This window comes from Rhinatrema bivittatum, chromosome 18, assembly GCF_901001135.1.
Source record: "Rhinatrema bivittatum chromosome 18, aRhiBiv1.1, whole genome shotgun sequence".
NCBI classification, from domain to species: domain Eukaryota; kingdom Metazoa; phylum Chordata; class Amphibia; order Gymnophiona; family Rhinatrematidae; genus Rhinatrema; species Rhinatrema bivittatum.
The window spans coordinates 14,084,293-14,105,092 of NC_042632.1; the positions used below are offsets into that span (position 1 = coordinate 14,084,293).

The 20,800-nt window shown below is 41.5% G+C and overlaps 1 protein-coding gene across 1 annotated transcript in view; it reads right to left on the reverse strand.

Annotated features, from left to right (window-relative positions):
• The window catches only part of HSPA9 (heat shock protein family A (Hsp70) member 9), an 85,810-nt gene that overhangs the window by 49,491 nt on the left and 15,519 nt on the right, over positions 1–20,800 (reverse strand). The window contains 3 exon segments of the mRNA XM_029583357.1: positions 353–426; positions 7,438–7,562; positions 12,851–13,032. Coding sequence (XP_029439217.1) covers positions 353–426; positions 7,438–7,562; positions 12,851–13,032 — 381 coding nt within the window.

Here is a 20,800-nt window from a genome sequence, read left to right on the forward strand (position 1 = left end):
AATGAATTTTCAAAACTACTTTGTTATGGAAAATAAGTATAGGAAGAGTACAAAACCAGGGGCTCTAATTCATTTACTCTGAGCAGATGCATCCACTATTAAAAGATAAAAAACTTTCAAAGAAAGGTTTTCCTGTCTGCTATTGCCAACCAGTTTGAAAGGTGGTTTCATAAGTTGAGCCAGAACAATATTTTGATCCCAGGGATTAGGAGGATCTTTAATCTGCTTTGAAAACTGGTGTTACTTATGCGTGTTTCTACCTTCTAAATTAGGTGGCTGTTTTGAAGAGTACCCCTAAACAAGAATCCCAGAAAAGAGTTTTATCAAAAAGGAAAAGTTGATAGGATCTTACCTGTCTCTGAGAGTCATTGAAGTAAGCAGGAACTGTTATGACTGCATTCTTTATCGAGTGTCCCAGGTAGTTTTCTGAAAAGAAAAAAAGTGTTTGAACACACTAGAAAAATCGCTGTGCTAGAAAATGCCATGGAAGAGCAATTTGAGGGCTTAATATAAAAATAGTAAACCACTATTCTCAAGCATCACATACCAAGAAGGATTCCAGGTTGATGAGGGCAAACAAATTATCTATTCTGATCAACTGCATGCAGATCTATCCAGAGTATAAAACAAGACAATGAAAACTGTACCAATCTACTGAGCTAGAGATCAGATGAATCTTCGATTTACAGATAAACCTTCCAGATTAAACAGAATTCATCGTTAAATGGTAGAGGTTTTTCCATCCTTTAAGGAGAAAATTCTCAGAATTTGGAGGGTTAGATGTCCTTACCACTACATTAGATCAGACACGCTGATACTGGGCTAGAAGAGGATTAAGGTTGCATATCTGGTACTACAAGGGTAAATTTTCAGCCTTTAAAATGATTTCTCCAACAGGGACTGAATGTTTTCACTTCTATGCTTTTCTCCACCCCAGCTGTGGATCAGATGCCAGACTAGTAAAACACACTAGAAGTGGGGTAGTCTAAACACGTAGCACACACGGAAGGTGATTTTCAAAGGAGTTATGTATTTAAATGGAATGTCCTGTTGTAGCAATTTTTGAATGCAATTTACTCAAATGCACTTACACGAGAAAATCCTATGGAAAAATCCTATGGCATATATTGTAGCTATTTTCAAAAGCCCACTTATTCATGTAAGGTGCATTTGCACATATAAAACCCAATTTTAAGCATATAAATGCTTTTTAAAAATCAGGCTCATAGTGAATATGAGTCTTGCCCAAGGCTAGATGACTGCTACTTTAAATCACTATTACTTAAGAAAACTTCTCTTTAAATTTTTCTTTAACCTCCTGGATTAGTCAGCCAGTTTTGAATATTTCATTTGTAGCAAAAGTAATTAAAAAAACGTCATACTGGGTCATATTTTGAAGATGGACAGCAAGAACATGCTGCACCTCAGACAACTGGCCTCAGTATGGGGATAGCTCTTGTGGACCTACTTAATGAAATAATAGTGAAGTTGAAGGGGGTCAGATATCCTGATTGTCTGACATCAATGCTGCATTTTATCCTATTAACTACTACTTGTTGAAATGGGACTTAGAGGTGGGCACCATTATGTTGGTTTAAGTCCTCCTACCTTGAGGACCATCCAGGTTGCCTGGGGGGACTGGATTTCCCAGAAGTAAAGGTCCTTTCCTGTGATGACTACTAGGGCTCTGTGTTTGCACCCTTGCTTGTTAATGTTTATTTACTATAGAAACATAGAACTGACGGCAGAAGACGACCAAACGGCCCATCCAGTCTTCACACTTATTTTTCTCATACTTATCTGTTCCTCTTGGTCCTTATTGGTAACTTTTTGGTTCTAATTACCTTCCACCCCCGCCACTGATGTAGAGAGCAGTGCTGGAGCTGCATCAAAGTGAAGTATCAAGCTTAATTGGTTCAGGGTGGTAACTGCTGCAATAAGCAAGCTACTCCCACGCTTATTTGTTTACCAAGCCTGTGCAATTCAGTCCTTGTTGGTTGTCTGAATATAAATCCTCTTTTCTTTATTCCCCCCTGCCATTGAAGCAGTGAGCTGCGCTGGATATGTATTCCAAGTGAAGTATCAGGCTTATTTGGTTTGGGGTAGTAACCGCCACAACAAACAAGCTACTCCCCCACTTTTGTGAATGCAAATCCTTTTTTGCACATTTCCTCTTGCTGTTGAAGCATAAAGCAATGTTTGAGTCGCATTAACAGTATGTTTATTGAATAAGGGTATTAATCTCCAGGTAGTAGCTGTTATTCCCACAAGCCACCCCCATGCCTCTTCTCTTCATCCACATCCTCTAGACTGGATCCACAGTATTTATCCTACACCCCTTTGAAATCCTTCACAGTTTAAACTATGATACAAGTTCAAGGATATAGTCGCTTTGTTTGTAGATAATCAAGCAATTGCCTATTTAGACTCAAGGTGGCACAGAAAACTTGAAAAAAAAAAATCTAATTCAGGCTTTTGGAGCAGAAAGAGTGAATTCCCAAAAATCAAGATCTTTGTGGATTAGCAGATATAATGTAGATCAATGTGCTCTAAGCATGGCAAGTGTCAATATTCTATTTTTAAAAAGGAGAGAGAGCAGCTTTTAAACTAGAACAAGAAGGAAAGCAGACAGTCACTCAGCAGTGCATGGTTCGGAGGAATGTATCTTTGAGTTAGGGCATCCCAGAGGTTCCAATAAAAGCAACCGTAGTCCATATGCCTATAAGAAAAGAATCACCTGAGTTAAAGAATTCCAAGTTATCCATATCAACTGAAGAGCAGATTGTTAAATCAAAAACTCACTTTGAAATGTCTGTATGCCAATGCCAGAAGTCTAAGATGGGAGAGTTAGAGTGTATAGCAGTGAATGAGATAGATATGATTGGCATCTCCGAGACCTCATGGAAGGAGAATAACCAATGGGGCAGTGCTATATCAGGATACAAATTATATCGCAATGATAGGGAGGGTGGGGGTGTAGCATTTTATATCCGGAAGGGTATAAAGTCCAACAGGATCAAGATCATACAACAGACTAAATGCTCAGTAGAATCTATATGGATAGAAATCCCATGTGTGTTGGGTAAACTACCGTCCAGACAGATGATGAAATGCTAAGAGAAATCAAGGAAGCTATCCAATTTGGCAGTGCAGTAATAATGGGAGATTTCAATTATTCCAATATTGACTGGGTAAATGTAACATCACGGCATGCTAGAGACATAAAATTCCTGGATGGAATAAACGACTTCTTCATGGAGCAATTGCTTCAGGAACCAAACGAGAGATGGAGCTATTTTAGATTTTATTCTTAGTAGAACGCAGGTTTTGGTGAGAGAGGTAACGGTGGTGGGACCACTTGGCAACAGTGATCATAACATGATCAAGTTTGAACTAATAACTGGAAGGGGGACAATATGTAAATCTACAGCTCTAACACCAACACTTTCAAAAGGGAAACTTTGATAAAATAAGGAAAAGAGTTAGAAAAAAACCGGAAAGGTGCAGCTGCAAAGGTTAAATGTACAACAGGCATGGACAGTGTTTAAAAATACAATCTTAGAAGCACAGTCCAGATGTATTCCATGCATTAAGGTGGAAGGAAGGCAAAATGATTGCCAGCATGGTTAAAAGCCAAAAAAAAAAATCCTTCAAAAATTGGAAGGATCCATCTGAAGAAAATAGGAAAAAGCATAAGCATTATCAAGTTACATGTAAAACACTGATAAGGCAGGCAAAGAGAATTTGAAATGAAGTTGGGGATGAGGCAAAAACTCAAAAAAACGTTTTAAAATATATTCAAAGCAAGAAACCTGTGAAGGAGTCGATTGGACTGTTAGATGCCTGAGGGATTAAAGGGTTTCTTAGGGAAGATAAGGCCATTACAGAATGACTAAATTAATTCTTTGCTTCTATGTTTATTAATGAGGATGTCTGGGAGATACCGGATCTGTAGATGGTTTTCAAGGGTGATGAGTCAGACGAACTGAACCAATCCCACTGTGAGCCTGGAAGATGTAGTAGGCCTGATTGACAAACTAAAGAGTAGCAAATCACCAGAACTGGACGCTATGCACCCCAAGGTTCTGAAGGAACTAAAAAATGAAATTTCAGATCCATCAGTTAAAATTTTTAACCTATCATTAAAATCATCCATTGTACCTGAAAACTGGAGGGTAGCCAATGTAACCCCAATATTTAAAAAAAAGGGTTGAGGACCAACCCAGGAAGCTATAAGACCAGTGAGCCTGACTTTAGTGCCAGGAAATAGTGGAAACTATTCTAAAGATCAAAATCGTAGAGCATATAGAAAGACATGGTTTAATGGAACACAGTCATCATGGATTTACCCAAGGCGAGTTTTGCCTCACAAATCTGCCTTTTTTTTTTAAAGGGGTTAACCTGTGGATAAAGGTGAACCAGTAGATGTAGTTTATTTGGATTTTCAGAAGGCATTTGACAAAGTCCCTCATGAGAAGCTTCTAAGAAAACTAAAAAGCTACGAGATAGATGGCGGTATCCTATCGTGGATTACAAACTGGTTAAGAGAGGAAATAGTAGGATTAAATAATCCTTTTCCACTGAGAAAATTGACTAACAGTGGAGTACCTCAGGGATCTGTATTTGGACCTATGCTTTTCAATATATTTATAAAATGATCTGGAAAGGAATATGAGTGAAGTAATCAAGTTTGTAGATGATACAAAATTCAGAGAAGTTAAATCACAAGCGAATTGTGATATATTGCAGGAGACCTTATGAGACTGGGCATCCAAATGGCAGATGAAATTTATTGTGGACAAGTGCAAAGTGATGTATATAAGGAGAAATAATCCATGCTGTATTTACACAATGTTAGGTTCCATATTAGGAGCTACCATCCAGGAAAGATCTAGGCATCATAGTGGATAACACAATCCACTACACTCCCCTGAACCTGCCATCTTTGGAATGTTCCTGTGTTTTAACCTAGATCTAGGTATCATAGTGGATAATGCATTGAAATAGTTTGCTCACTGTGCTGCGGCAGTCAAAAAAGCAAAGAATGGGGGGTCATTTACTAAGCATTTTTCCCCATAGGTACAGAATGAGAGAAAACCTTTAGTAAATGACCTCCAATGTTAGGAATTATTAGGAAGGAAATCGTGAATAAAATGGGAAATATAATGCCTCTGTATTGCTCCACAGTGAGACCGCACCTTGAGTACCATGTACAATTCTGGTCACCACAAGATATAGTTATGATGGAGAAGGTATAGAGAAGGATGACCAAAATGATAAAGGGGATTGAACAGCTCCCCTATGAGGAAAGGCTAAATAGTATGAGGCTGTTCAGCTTGGAGAAGAGACAGCTGAGGGGGGGATATGATAGAGGTCTTTAAGATCATGAGAGATCTTGAACGAGTAGATGTGAATCTACTATTTACACTTTCAGATAATAATAGAAGGACCAGGAGGGCATTCCATTAGCAAGTAGCACATTTAAGACTAATCAGAGAAAATTATTTCACTCAATGCACAATTAAGCTCTGGAATTTGTTGTCAGAGGATGTTGTTAGCGCAGTTATTGTAGCTGGGTTTAAAAAAGGTTTGGATAAGTTCTTGGAGAAATCCACTAACTGCTATTAATCAAGTTGACTTAGAATAGTCACTGCTATTTCTGGCATCAGTAGCATGGGATCTACTTAGTGTGTTGGGTACTTGCCAGGTTCCTATAGCCTGGATTGGCCACTGTTGGAAACAGGATGTTGGGCTTGATGGACCCTTGGTCTGACCCAGTATTCCAATTTTGTTATGTTCCTGTAAAGGATGTTGTAAAAACACTGGGTGCACAAATGATTGCAGATTTGACTATGTCCCATCAGGTATCGATTTTAGTTCAAACTCCATTTTATTAAAGTGCAACCATTTTTAGACAGTATGTTCACAGACAGTTCATGCCCTTGAATAGGATGGACTATTGCAACATGATACTCCCAAGGTCATCCGACTACTATGCTAAAAAGACTACAATTGGTTCAGAACATGGCCACAAAATTATTTTTTTTTTTTTTAAAGATGACAAAAGGCTTGACCATGTCAAAGATGCTAGAGCAAATACATTGGCTGCCTATTTTTCAAGGAATTAGTTTTAAGATTGTCCACTTAATTTTGAATGCTTGCAAAGAGATCAAAAGTATTACCTAGAGAATTTGATGGTTCTGTACAAAATGGTTCTGTACAAACTGATTAGAGTTATTGAAAGTTCCAGCTCCTCAGAAGTTAGATTTGAATATGTAAGAATAGCTTTTATAGGACCCAAATTGTGGACTGCACTTACCACAGAGATAAGGAGCGAGAAACTATGTGACTTTAGAAAAGCAATTAACACATGGCTTTTTAACCAAGCTTTTAAGGGTTAGACCCATTGATTCTGTATTCTGATTGCTTGCTTGACAGAGAAGAGTGTGAATCTGAGAATATTGATGAACTTTTATATTATTTCAGTATATCTATGCTAATGTGTATGTTTTATTACATTTGTTTTATAGTAAACCACTGATTAATGAGAAAGGCAGTATAGTAAACTGAACAAACAAAAAACTAAACTGCTCCCAGGCCAGAGCAAAGGTTAGGGTAAGCAAACACCTGGCACCAACCCATCTTTGCCATGGATAGACTTTAAAACAAGCAGCTCAGTACTAAACAAATGTACATCTAGCAAGACAGATTACACAACTAAAGTGCATTAAAAAACATATCACTATTTTGTAGTTTTCCTAACACTGTTTACCCCATAGCTGTGAAACTAAATTTCCATCCATTCTTGATGAAGCATGCAAGGACTTATCAAACTGCTGAAAAATGCCAAAATATTTAAAAAATATTTGCATTTGAGGCAGTGTAACTTGTCTTTACTGGCTTGCCAAAACCAATATCAGATGGGAACTTCTGAAACTGCATCCAAGTGTATTTACCTCTGACAAGCAACATAGGATGTGTTGAACAGCAGCACTTTCGCCGAGCCCAGTATAATGTCTACCTGGGGAGACTTTAATGTGCTCCACATCAAAACTTAAGCCTCTATCCATAAAAAATTCTTTCCCCCTTATTTTTATATTACTCCCCATATCCTCAACTTGGCTCGGTCACTGCAGTGACATTGCTCTCTACAGACCCAAAATCTGAACTCAATTTAGCCATTAGATATTGCCATTGAGCAACGGCCAAGACTTTAATACCCACTTGGGACCATGAACACTGCTTCCGAAGGATACCCAGGCAGATAAGGGAGCAGAAGCCTGCCCAGAAAATCAAATTCTAGTCTTGTGCATGACTGTGCACAGCACTGGCCACCAACTCATCAGGCCAACCTACAATTTCTATAGCAAGAGGATATCATTCATGCGGGAGACATTCCAAGAGCATTCAACATTCAGATGATTTTACTGTACTAACCTGCAGTCTCTTTCATCTTCATCAACACAAAAGCCCCAATCTGACTTGGCGAGTACAGTTTCCCATGGGCTTCCACCCAGGCATCTCCATTTGAGGCACGCACAATTTTAAAAGGAACATTTTTACTGAAAAAAACAAAACACAAAAAACAAGGAAGCTATACATTAGGAAAGTATTCACACAAGATTTACTCTAGCCTAGGCATACTAGTAAAATGATCCTTGTGGCCCCCACCCTCTTAAAAATCTGTATGAAAAACTAAAAGGTAATTAGGGTAAACAGGAAACATTTTCCCTAACACTAGGACTAGGGGACACTCCATGAAACTAGCAACTAATAGATTTAAAACAAATTATAGGAAGTCTTTTTTCATGGAGCACACGATCAAGCTATATAATCCGTTGCCAGAGGAGGTGGTCGAGGCAACTAACAGAGGGGTTCAAAAGAGAATTAGACAAGTTCCTGAAGAGTCCCTAACCAGTTATTAGCCAGCACTTATCCCTGGGAGAGAAATATTAGAAATAAGTCAACTATTGGGTATCTGACAGGTACTATCCACTGTGGGAGGCAATGCTGGGCTTGATGGACCTTGGTCAGATCCAGCATGGCTGTTCTTATGATGAGGTTGCAGATATGTATTTGTAGAATAAATGGATTCCCTCCCCCAAAATGCCATCATGATCCATGAAGACCCCCTGAAATGACCTGCAAATCTGATATGGATCAGATACAAAAGCAAAAACGTTATCACATGACAAGTGCACACAAGAAGTTTGTGGATCAAAAAAAAAAATAAATACTCGTCAGAATCCTCATGTCCCCTTGACATGTCCTGAAAACCTGGCATGGATAGGACATCAAACACAAAAGGGTACACACAAAATTATTTCATAAGTCTTTTTTTGCTTCAAAAGGTGACCTAAAGATACTCCTCTGAGTCCAAATACAGACACCGATGTACGTCCCTGGACCAACACTTTTCCCTACATAATGACCAATCTTTCCTTCAATCTGGATCTCACTACACTCTAAAAGTTTAGTGTTGCAGCCAAGACTGAATATTGTAGCAACATGTTAGTGAAGAATAACTTCATCTGAGGATGGTAAAATCCTTTTCCCTTTAAAAAAAAAAAAAAAAAAATGCTGATTCTGGTGGGGCAAGAACCATGAGACAACCCCCAGCCCTCCACAGTCCAATTATCTTGCTCCCTGAACTGTCTTACCTAAGCATACACAAGCCTTCATTGTCCTGTTTACTAATTTAAGCATGAACTCTTTATGCAGTGTTAAATTAAAAAACAAAACCAAAAACATACCAAACACTCCTTGATATAAAGCTCATGTTTTTCCAATAAAAATTCAGTTTTCATTTGTGTGTACATCTTAAATACTTCTACTCATACCAAACACTATATCCGGACCACTGGCCAACATCATAAACTGCTGCTTAACCCAAGGACTGTACCCAAACATCCTAAAAAACGCCTCTCTCAAACCCCTCCTTAAGAAACACAACTTAGACCCTAGTGAACTAGCTAATTTCCGCCCTATATCGAATCTTCCATTCTTAGCCAAACTCACAGAAAAGGTGGTTAACACCCAGCTATCAGAATATTTAGAAGATTACAATATTCTATATCCTTCACAATATGGTTTCCGCAAATCACGCAGCACAGAAACCTTGCTCATCTCCCTAACTGACCATATTATTATGGGACTAGACAAAGGACATTCTTTTCTTCTAATCCTTTTAGACATATCAGCGGCGTTCGAAACCGTCAACCACGCCATCCTCCTGAATTGTCTATTAGACATAGGCATCTCAGGACAAGTCTACAACTGGTTCAAGTCTTTCCTTAGCGATAGAAGTTTCAAGGTCAGAATAAATAATAAAGAATCACCACCAACAAATTCATCACTTGGAGTACCTCAAGGATCCTCCCTGTCCCCCACCCTTTTTAATATCTACCTCCTCCCCCTATGCCAACTATTAACAAGCCTCAACCTTATTCACTACATTTACGCGGATGATGTGCAGATCCTGATCCCCATAACGGAATCCATCACCAAATCACTCTCGATCTGGAACAACTGCCTACATTCCATCACTAATCTCCTCAACAGTTTAAATTTGGTCCTCAATGCTAAAAAGACCGAACTCCTCCTCATTTCCGCCTTCCAAGATAACTATCAGTCACAGGCCCAACATAACCACGCCTTCTCTCATACTCAAGTTAGAGACCTTGGGGTTATACTTGATAACCGTCTTAACCTAAAGAGTATGATTAACACTATAACCAAAGACTGCTTCTTCAGACTACAGGTATTAAAAAGACTCAAACCCCTTTTATATTTCCACGACTTTAGGACAGTTCTTCAATCATTGATTTTTGCCAAAATAGACTACTGCAGCGCGCTCTTCACAGGATTACCCAACTCATCCATCAGGCCTCTCCAGATGATACAGAATGCGGCAGCTAGAATCCTGACAAGCACCAACCGGAATGATCATATTACACCCATCCTCCGAAATCTACACTGGTTACCAGTCAATTACAGAGTCCTTCACAAATCTTTAACATTAATACACAAATTCATCTATAATCTCCTTTATCTCGACCTTGAAATTCCATTAAAACTCCATACTTCTAACAGGCCAATGAGAGAAATATCCAAAGGAACGCTACAAGCCCCTCCAACCAAAGCCACACGACTCATCGCATCCAGGGACCGAGCATTTTCGACAGCAGGCCCAGCCATCTGGAACAACCTCCCTGCAGAACTTAGGCTGGAACCTTGCCTGCTAACTTTTAAGAAAAAACTCAAAACGTGGCTGTTCCGCCAAGCCTTCCCAGAACCCTGGGATACACATTAGGCGTTATCTACCCATGATTAATGGATCCTCCCCTCCTCTGAATACCTTGACAGCATGGATACCGACTCTAACATGTGGACTATCTCTAGTCTGGACTACCTCTAGTCCGGAATTTGTTTCTCTCCCTTTAACTTAACTTTATATTTCTCTTCTAGCTTCCTAAGCTTCCAAGTTCACAGTCCTCGTTGTAATGTAACTTTGTTTTTTCTTCCTTTATCTAGTTATTTTACCCCTGTTCGATGTAAACCGTCCTGATATGGTATTTTAACCATGAAGGTCGGTATAGAAAAAATGTTAAATAAATAAATAAATATACTGCTTTTTGCCAACTGTAATTTAGAATATAAGATTAATAAAACTGAAGAACCAATAATTTCTTCCTACTCATGCTTTTCTATATCCTCTTATGTTCTTCTATGCCAAACCAGCCTAACAGACTGGAAACCACTACTCTCTCTCATCTCATGGTGCACCCCATATCCTGTAACCCGCAGATGTCAGCAAGTAGTGCTTATCTGCTGCTGTTTCTTCCTTCTGCAGTCAGAACCACATGGGGCCAGCACATCTTGGGAGACTACGGGGCCCTGTGTAGTTTTGATTGGAGAGGGAAGCATGTCAACTCCTCCTGCCAGTGGGAGGCCATTTATTTTATATACCGTCCTTCCAGTTTGATCAGAGCAGTTTACATCATTAAAACTAATATAAAATCAAACAATAAAACAAGACAAAACAGATATTAACCAGACATACAACACTCCAGTCTTAGCTAGTCTTCACTGGCTTCTAATAGAACGAAGGGTGTGGTTAAAATTCTCCCCCTCATTTTTAAGGTTTATCACAATATCGCTCCTTTCTAGTATCCAATTACTTCAAACGACACTTACTTCTAATAATTTTACTAAAGAGCGTACCATCTCTCAAGATAACCCACTTAGCTGAATCCAGAGACCGGATGTTCAGCGTGGCAGGTCCCATACTCTAATCACCTCTGGAAGGGCATTCCAGACTAGAAAAGGACCATGTTCACTTTAGCTTTTGAAAGCCTGATTCTTTGGCCTCACTTTCCCTATTTGGGTTCTTTCTGTGCTCCCTCCCCGCATGGTTTTACGCTTTGTGATTTTTTTTGTAAGGTTGTTTTTACTTTGTATGTGAATAGTTATCTGCTGAGATTGGTGGAGCAGTGGGTTATGACTGACAAATAAATAAATCCTTCCCCCCCCGTAAAGGAAGGCTGATACCCTGACTGTTTAGAGCTGTAAATGTGTGGCAGAGTAATAGGCATGATTGTGCAGGTTTTGTGAAGTCCAGAACATACAGTGTAGATGTATTATCTTAAATTGAGTATGTTGAACTGGAATCTGCCCAGAACAAATGGTGGAATACAAATGTTTTTAAATAAATCTGAGACCACCACTGGAAGCATTTCAAAGAGAAAAATAATCTGGAGCAAAAATAATTATTTTCACTGCTGCTATCCATACCAAGACATCTAATATACCTTCTAAGCAAAATTTGTTTTACCCCTGGGAAGTGGAGAAGATTTGCATATATTTTACCTAAGTCAGAAATAGAATAGCTCACCCAAGCAGTGACTAGAGCTAGATTTTTTCTATGTTTTAAGCTGCATAGCTACAAAGCTCCTTTAGCACTCCAAGCAGGACTGCCCAAAACTTTTTGGGTCAGGGGTTGGAAACCCTGAGAGCCACAAACCAGTCAGATTTTTAGGATAAACCTAAAGACCAAGTATGAGATTTGTAACAATAGCAGCACGGTGCATGTAAGCCTCATATGCATATTCATAAAGGATATCCTGAAAACCTGACCCCGCTGTAGTCGAAGACTAGAAGCTCCCCACTCCTAGGATAATGCAACTTTACTCTACTTTTCCAAACATCTGAAAACCCTGCACGAGTACGAGTGCCCAAAACTGAACCATTTTGGAATCGCAGAATACAAAATTATTAAATAAACTCCATATTCCAAGTGTGGTCCGACAAATTAGAGACGCCCGTTTCCAACCCCAGTTTAAAACATGCCAATGTGCCAGTTTTTGCTGCGGCTACTGCATGTCTTCACCACATTAAATTTCTTGTTTATCAACTAATATGCCCAGGTCTTTTCCAGGCTGTTACTGCAACTATACTGCACTTGTATTTTTGTGGAATGCCTGCATTACCCTACATTTGTCCATATTACATTTTATCTGGCCACTGTCTACCTTTTGTAAAATCAGGGAATTCTGCACCATTTTTACAATAGGACAATTTAGTTCCATTTTCAAAAACAGCAGTTTTACTGTTAATTTCTTTCAGGTCACTGATAAAATTAACTCATGGTCTCTTCCATGCACAAACATCCACAGTAGACTGTAAAAAATAGCAAGCATCACAAAGGTAATATGTTTCAACCCTAGTCAGCAGGGACTACTTGACTGTTACAAGCAATCAGTAATTAGTCCTAAGGAGGCTTTGCTGTCCTGAGGTACCCACTAAGTGGTAACATGGCCCTAGGAAAAGAATGGCATTCAATTCTACATACATATCTTTCTGCACTTCGGGATCATCATAGCGTCGTCCAATTAATCGCTTGGTAGCATATAACGTGTTATTTGGGTTAGTTACTGACTGGCGTTTAGCTGGCATGCCCACCAGTCGTTCACCATCGGCTGAAAATGCTATAACTGAAGGGGTTGTCCTGGCACCTTCAGAGTTTTCCAATACCTAAAAACAAAGAGTAGATCTTAGCCCCTTCTAAAAACAGTTTTGCTTAAACAGGTTTTAGGTACTTCTGCAAGACACCAAAGGGCTTTCAGTCAATGGATCACATGCCTAACTGTACATTTCAATGCAGAGAATGGTACAGTATCAAAGTGTTCAACTGGCTTTACCCACCCTCCCCATCTCCTTTTCTAGACTGCTGTGCATGCACTGAAACAGCAGGTGTTCCCATTGCAGCCCAATTTTTCTATGGGTCACTAAACAAATGAAGCACCACACATTTAAAAAAAACTATGTACACGAAATCAATGGATGTGTTATAAGTGCAGGGTAATTCTTACGCAAGTGTTAAGTTTTGTAAACTGAGTGCATGGTACACACTTATAGCACATACATATCATTTATTTAACACTTTTATATACCGAGGTCCTGGTAACAATGTTACTAATCACTTCGGTTTACATACAACATTGAAATGACTTAATAGTGTCTTACAGAGAACAAGGAATGAAGAACTGGGATACAACTCATTTTAAATAACAAATCTAAGATACAAGAGACTAGGATCAAACATGTAAACAAGCGAGCTAGAGTTGGCAAGAGAAAATTGTTATTGAATCAAGAATTATTATGCGGTGGGAGACATAATGAATTGTCCAGGGTGGGAAGGTGTGAGTAAAATCAAACTCAGGCGTAATGGAATGCCTTAGCACTACTTCTAATACCCATTCAGGGTTAACCCTGTGAACACTTGGCAGGTCCTGCCAAGCACTGCCCAAAATCCACCTATCCAAGTGCCCCTATGCTGGCAGCTTCCTAACCACCGATTAGGTCCCTGCTTGCTTTTTGGAAAGTACATTGCTTGAAAGCTATTCTCTGGTGGTTTCTAGGACAGTGAAACCCTACACAATTTAAAAGGATCACAGTTCCTAGACATGCACCTACAGACCAAATACAAAAAATCCTGGAATCAGTCACAGGGATAGAGCAAACAACTAAAAAAAGCTTTACACACAGAAAACAGCCAACAGGTAAAAAAAAAAAGTTCATATACTTAAAACACTATCAAGACAAGTTTCAGAGCACTTAGCCAGGGTAAGGGGAGACTAAAGTTTGGCTGTCCTCCCAAGAAAGTGTACTGCAAAGATAGGGTCTTAGCACAGATGTGGTTCTCTAGTGAACTCTGGGTTTGTCCTCATTAGTGCTGCTACTGTACAAGCAACGACAGCCCACAGCACTGGCTTCCTGACCAATAGCAGAACAGAATGTGTAACACACTTTCTGGTACAAAGTGTATGGGGGTGTATGCAGTCCAAGCCTGTTTACTCGTAACTGCCAGAAACTTCAAAGCACAGCAAGAATTAGGCCGTCACCTGCCCAGGGATTACAAGGGAACATAAGAACATAAGAACATAAGAAATTGCCATGCTGGTTCAGACCAAGGGTCCATCAAGCCCAGCATCCTGTTTCCAACAGAGGCCAAACCAGGACACAAGAACCTGGCAATTACCCAAACACCTAGAAGATCCCATGCTACTGATGCAATTCATAGCAGTGGCTATTCCCTAAGTAAACTTGATTAATAGCAGTTAATGGACTTCTCTTCCAAGAACTTATCCAAACCTTTTTTGAACCCAGCTACACTAACTGCACTAACCACATCCTCTGGCAACAAATTCCAGAGATTTATTGTGCGTTGAGTGAAAAAGAATTTTCTCCGATTAGTCTTAAATGTGCTACTTGCTAACTTCATGGAATGCCCCCTAGTCCTTCTATTATTCGAAAGTGTAAATAACCGAGTCACATCTACTCGTTCAAGACCTCTCATGATCTTAAAGACCTCTATGATATCCCCCCTCAGCCGTCTCTTCTCCAAGCTGAAAAGCCCTAACCTCTTCAGCCTTTCCTCATAGGGGAGCTGTTCCATCCTCTTTATCATTTTGGTTACCCTTCTCTGTACCTTCTCCATTGCAACTATATCTTTTTTGAGATATGGCGACCAGAATTGTACACAGTATTCAAGGTGTGGTCTCACCATGGAGCGATATAGAGGCATTATGACATTTTCCGTTTTATTAACCATTCCCTTCCTAATAATTCCTAACATTTTATTTGCTTTTTTGACTGCTGCAGCACACTGAGCCGACGATTTCAATGTATTATCTACTATGACGCCTAGATCTCTTTCTTGGGTGGTAGCTCCTAATATGGAACCTAACATCGTGTAACTACAGCAAGGGTTATTTTTCCCTATATGCAACACCTTGCACTTGTCCACATTAAATTTCATCTGCCATTTGGATGCCCAATCTTCCAGTCTTGCAAGGTCCTCCTGTAATGTATCACAGTCTGCTTGTGATTTAACTACTCTGAATAATTTTGTATCATCCGCAAATTTGATAACGTCACTCATCGTATTCCTTTCCAGATCATTGATATATATATTGAAAAGCACCGGTCCAAGTACAGATCCCTGAGGCACTCCACTGTTTACCCTTTTCCACTGAGAAAACTGACCATTTAGTCCTACTCTCTGTTTCCTGTCTTTTAACCAGTTTGTAATCCACGAAAGGACATCGCCTCCTATCCCATGACTTTTTAGTTTTCGTAGAAGCCTCTCATGAGGGACTTTGTCAAACGCCTTCTGAAAATCCAAATACACTACATCTACCGGTTCACCTTTATCCACATGTTTATTAACCCCTTCAAAAAAATGAAGCAGGTTTGTTAGGCAAGACTTCCCTTGGGTAAATCCATGTTGACTGTGTCCCATGGAGATGAGGCCTTACTGGCCTTACTGGCCTTACTGGCCAAACAAAAACTACATTTCTAAAATGCTACCAGACACATGCAGCCCAGCACAAACAAGAAACCTCAGACAAAGATCCTCATTTCACTACTAAACTGATGTAGCACAGGTGGCTCCAACATGGAGCTGTGTGGGCTGATCCAGATAGTGCCCATTTGTGAACCAACAGCAGCCAACGGAAGAGGCTCTGTTCAGAATTGAGAAATGATTACTTACCTGATAATTTCCTTAAACAGACAGATAAAATTCAGGACCAGTGGGTTATGCACCTCTACCAGCAGATGGAGAAAGAACAAACTGACACCACAGTATATATTCTCCTCCAGTGACATCAGTCTGCCAGTATTCTCTTCAAAAGCCAACTGTGGACAGACTAGCAAAAACTTGATTAATAACAGAACCATTTCAGCCCTCAGCCAACAGGAAACACTAAGCTCAGACAAAGAATATATTAACACTAGTCTAGGGGCTGGATTAACATACCAGTAACCCCTGGAACACAACCAGACAAGAGGACCATAGCACAGTCATTCGGCAGCCAAGGGCAGGAAGCTGAAGTCATCTGTCTGGTTTAAGGAAAAGGAAATTAATCAGGCAAGTAGTAGTTTCTCATTTCCTAGCACCCAGAGAGATGAATTCAGGACCAGTGGGATGTACCCAAGCTACTCCAGACTAGTGTGGAAGGCTGCCCACAATCCTGTCAAAACTGCAAGTACAATGGGCTGCATCCTCCCAGGTCTGCACATCCAGACGTTAGTACCTGGAAAAGGTGTGTAAGGAGGACAAAATTGTAGCTCGGCAAATGTCGACAAGAGACACAATCTAACTTCTGTTCATGACACTGCCTGAGCCCTAGTGGAATAAGCCCTAACCTGAGTAGGCAACGGCTTTTCAGCATCCATATACAAAGCCATGATCACTTCTTTAATCCAGCAAGCTATTGTAGCTCGTGAAGCTGGCTTGCCCTGTTCACCTCCACCATGAAGGACAAACTGCGATCAGTCTTTTGGAAAGGTTTAGAAACCTCCAGATACCTCACATGTCTCTTGACATCCAAGGGCCGCAACAAGTGATATTCCTCTGCATCTCTTTCCCTATCTAGGGATGGCAAAGAAATGGACCGATTCAAGGGAAAACCTGAGACCACTTTTGGCAAAAAAGTAATAATAGTATGCAGCTGCATTGCCCTGGAGTCATCTGAAGGAATGGCTGCTGGCCAGACAAGGCCTGCAGCTCAGAAATTCAATGCACAGAACATATTGCCACCAGAAACACCATTTTCAAGGTCATTAACTGCAAGGAAAGGTTACGCGTCGGTTGAAACGTAGGGCCCGCCAAGAAATCCAAAACCAGATTAAGACTCCATAAGGATACCAGTAACCACAAAGGAGGATTAAGATGTTTCACTCCTCTCAAGAAACAGGCTACATCTGGATGAATCAATAAGGATTCACCTGTACCCTGAAACAGGCAAGAGCTGCTACCTGTACCTTCAAGGAATAAAGAGCCAACCCTTTATTCAATCCAGCCTGCAAAAATTCCAAAATGAACGGGATCTTAAATGAATGAGGAAGCACTCCTCGATCTTCACACCAAGCCTCAAATACTTGCCAAAACCACACATAGGCTAAAGTGGTGAACTTTCTTGCTCATAGTGAGGTGGCAATCACCACAATAGAATATCCATGCTTCAGCAAGCACGCCCTCTCTCAAGGACCATACTGTAAGACAAAACAGAGTTGGATCATAGTGAAGAACAGGTCCCTGCTGCAACAGGTTCCTGTGTGCTGGAAACTGGAAGGGGAGGGGAGCCTACCAGGAGCCTATGCAGATCTTCATAACCATGGTCTCCTGGCCAATCTGGTGCCAACAAAAGTACCATCCCTTTATGACCCTTGACCCTCCCAACTATTCTGCCCAATATGGGCCACGGGGGAAAAGCATACAGCAGCTTATCCTCCAGCTAGTCCTGTATGACAGCATTGATACCCAAGAACTTCAGATGTCTCCTTCGACTGAAGAAAATAGACAAACCTTCACACATTACAAGAAGTTGGCAGCAGGTCTAGAAATGGAAAGCCCCAGCGAACCACTATCAGCTAAAACACCTCAACCAACAATACCTATTCTCCTGGGTCCAGACTCTCCCTGCTGAGAAAGTCTGCTCTTACACTGTTTCCTGCAATGTGCTCGACCTAGATCTCCTGAAGATGCACTTCTGCCCATTCCATAAGTTGGAATATCTCCTGTGACACTTGCTGGTTCTTGGTTTCTCCCTATTGATTGATATAAGCCACTGTCATTGTATTGTAAGACATTACCCAGACTGCTCGACCCTGCAATCTGCCGCTGAACCGCAAAGTATACCAATCGGATTGCCCAAGCTTCCAGCCGATTGATGCTCCAAAAGACTCTTCTGCAATCCAGTGCCCTTGCACTGTTAGTTCCCGACAGTGAGATCCCCAACCCTGTAGGCTTCCATCTGTCGTACTAATCAGTCTGGTGATTTCCAGGAAACTCTTAGATGATCTGCTTGCAACTACCACTGGAGATGACAGCAGACTTCCATCGGCAGATGGAGCCAAATCAAGTAGTCCTGAGACTGTGGGCTTCAACAAGATAGTAGGGAGTGCTGAAGAGGACGCATATGGGCTCTTGCCCACAGCACCACTTCCAGGGTTACCACCGAGTACCTATAGATAGGACCACGCTGTCTGGTGTACATCAAGAAATGCAATTGCACCATCAATTTCTGAATACCAGCTTCTGGCAGGAAAACCTTGCCCTGCTTCTTGTCTAACTGAACACCCAGATATTCCAATGACAGATGGCTGAAGACTGCTCTTGGCTAGATTCACCATCTAAGCAAGCTCCTGAAACAGGGAGCTTGTGGGTCACCAGGCAGCTCTCTTCCAGAGACTTGGCCCAAATACGGGTGCTCCTGGATCCCATCCTCTCAACTCTGCTGCTGCCACTACAACCTTGGAAAAAAAGTTCGGGAGCGGTGGCCAGACCAAAAGGCAGGGTGCCATTATCAGTTTTGGAAGCTAACACCACAAAATGCAGAAAATGTTGGTGATCCTATCGAATAGGAAAATGGAGGTATGCCTTGGGACAGCACCACTTCCAGGGAAGCTGCCATCAAGCCAAGTACTTGTAGGTAGGACCACACCGTTGGGCATATGGTGTTCATCAACTGACAGACTTGAGACATCAATCTCTGGGTCTGAACTTCTGGTAGGAAGACTCTGTCCTGTGTCCAACCGGACCTCCCCCAGATACTTCGACTGAAATGGTTGAAGATTGCTCTTGATCAGGTTCACCACCCAACCGAGCTCCTGTGTCACCAGGCGGCTCTCTTTCCAAGACTTGGCTCGAATCAGTCAGTCATCCAAAGATGGGTGCGCCAGGATTCCTTCTTTTCGCAAGGCCACTGCTACCACCACCATAATCTTGGAAAATGTTCTGGAAGTGGTGGCTAGACCACAAGGCAGCGCCCAACTCTGATAATGGTGCCCCAACACCGCAAAGTGTAGAAAGCGGTGTTCCAATCAGATGGAAATATGAAGGTAAGCCTCTGACAGATCCAAGATCAGAAATTCCCGACTGCACTGCCATTATTATAGAGCTAATATTTCCATTCGAGAACGAGCCACCTTCAAGTGACTGTTGACCCTCTTGAGAACAAAGATGGGACAAAAGGAGCCCTCCTTCTTGGGCACAACAAAATACATGGACTACTGCCCCCAAGTGGGCACCGGAACCACAGCCCCCAGTCTGAGAAGCCTTTGAAGCGTGAACTCCACTGCCTAATTCTTCTGCGGGGAGTGGCAAGGGGATACCATGAAAAACGTTCCGAGGAATAGCACCTTTAGGACTCACTGGTCCAACATGATCTCGACCTATCTCCAATAAGAGAGAAACGTCCCCCCATTTCTTGATCCAGAAAGTGGGTTGGCAAACCTTCATTGGGAAGTTCTGGAAGGTCTACCCCCTGAGCCCACTCCTCTCTTGGGCTGCTGGGGATGAAAGGACTGAAACCTACCAAAAGGCTGAGTCTGCTGAAAGGTCGTCCCTCTGTAGGGATGAAAATGCCTGGAACCCCAGAAACAACCCCTCATACCAAAAGGACACTAACCGTTTCTTATCCTCCGACACCAGAGGCTCAACCCACTTACTGGCCAGTTCTCCAACTCGCTCCTAAACAAGAGCAAGCTTTTAAAGGGCATCTTGGTAAGATTGGCTTTGGAAGCTGTGTCAGCTGACCAATTTCACAACCAGTTGATGCCTGGCCGCTATCACTGAAGCCACTCCTCTGGCCAAGGTCTGGACCAAATCTAAAGCAGTCGCTAAAGAGGAGGCAGCAGGCTCCATAACCACTCGAATTCCCTCCAGACTCATCAACCCCCTGAGAGAGAAGCAGACAAGATCTCATCACTAGGGCATAACAGGAGGCAATATGTAAATTCATCACCACTGCCTCAAAGGCTTGCTTAAGAACAGCCTCAATTCTATCATGTACATCCTTCAAGGCCACTCCTCCCTCTACGGGGATAGTTGTCCGCTTAGACACGGCACATACCAGAGAATCCACTTTGGGAAAATGCAAATGCTCTCTCACAGCCAGATCCAGGGGGTACAGGTCTTCCAATGTCCAACCCCCTTTGCCTCTGGGGCATCCCATTCCAGATCAATTCCTGAATGGCATCCATCACAAGGAAAAAAACAAGAGGCTTCATATGTAAGGAAACCAAAACTGGTTTCTTCCTCCACTTTGACCTAGCATCCGAACCAGGAACACTCAGCTCTTTCAAGATCTGGGAAATCAGGGCCGGCAGTTTATCTCTATGAAAGAGCCGCAACATGGTTTGATACGGTTCCAGCCCTGGAGGAATTTCCCCATCTTCCAGGGAATCAGGATCAACCTCATCAGTACCATCTGGATTCCTGTCGGGAACACCC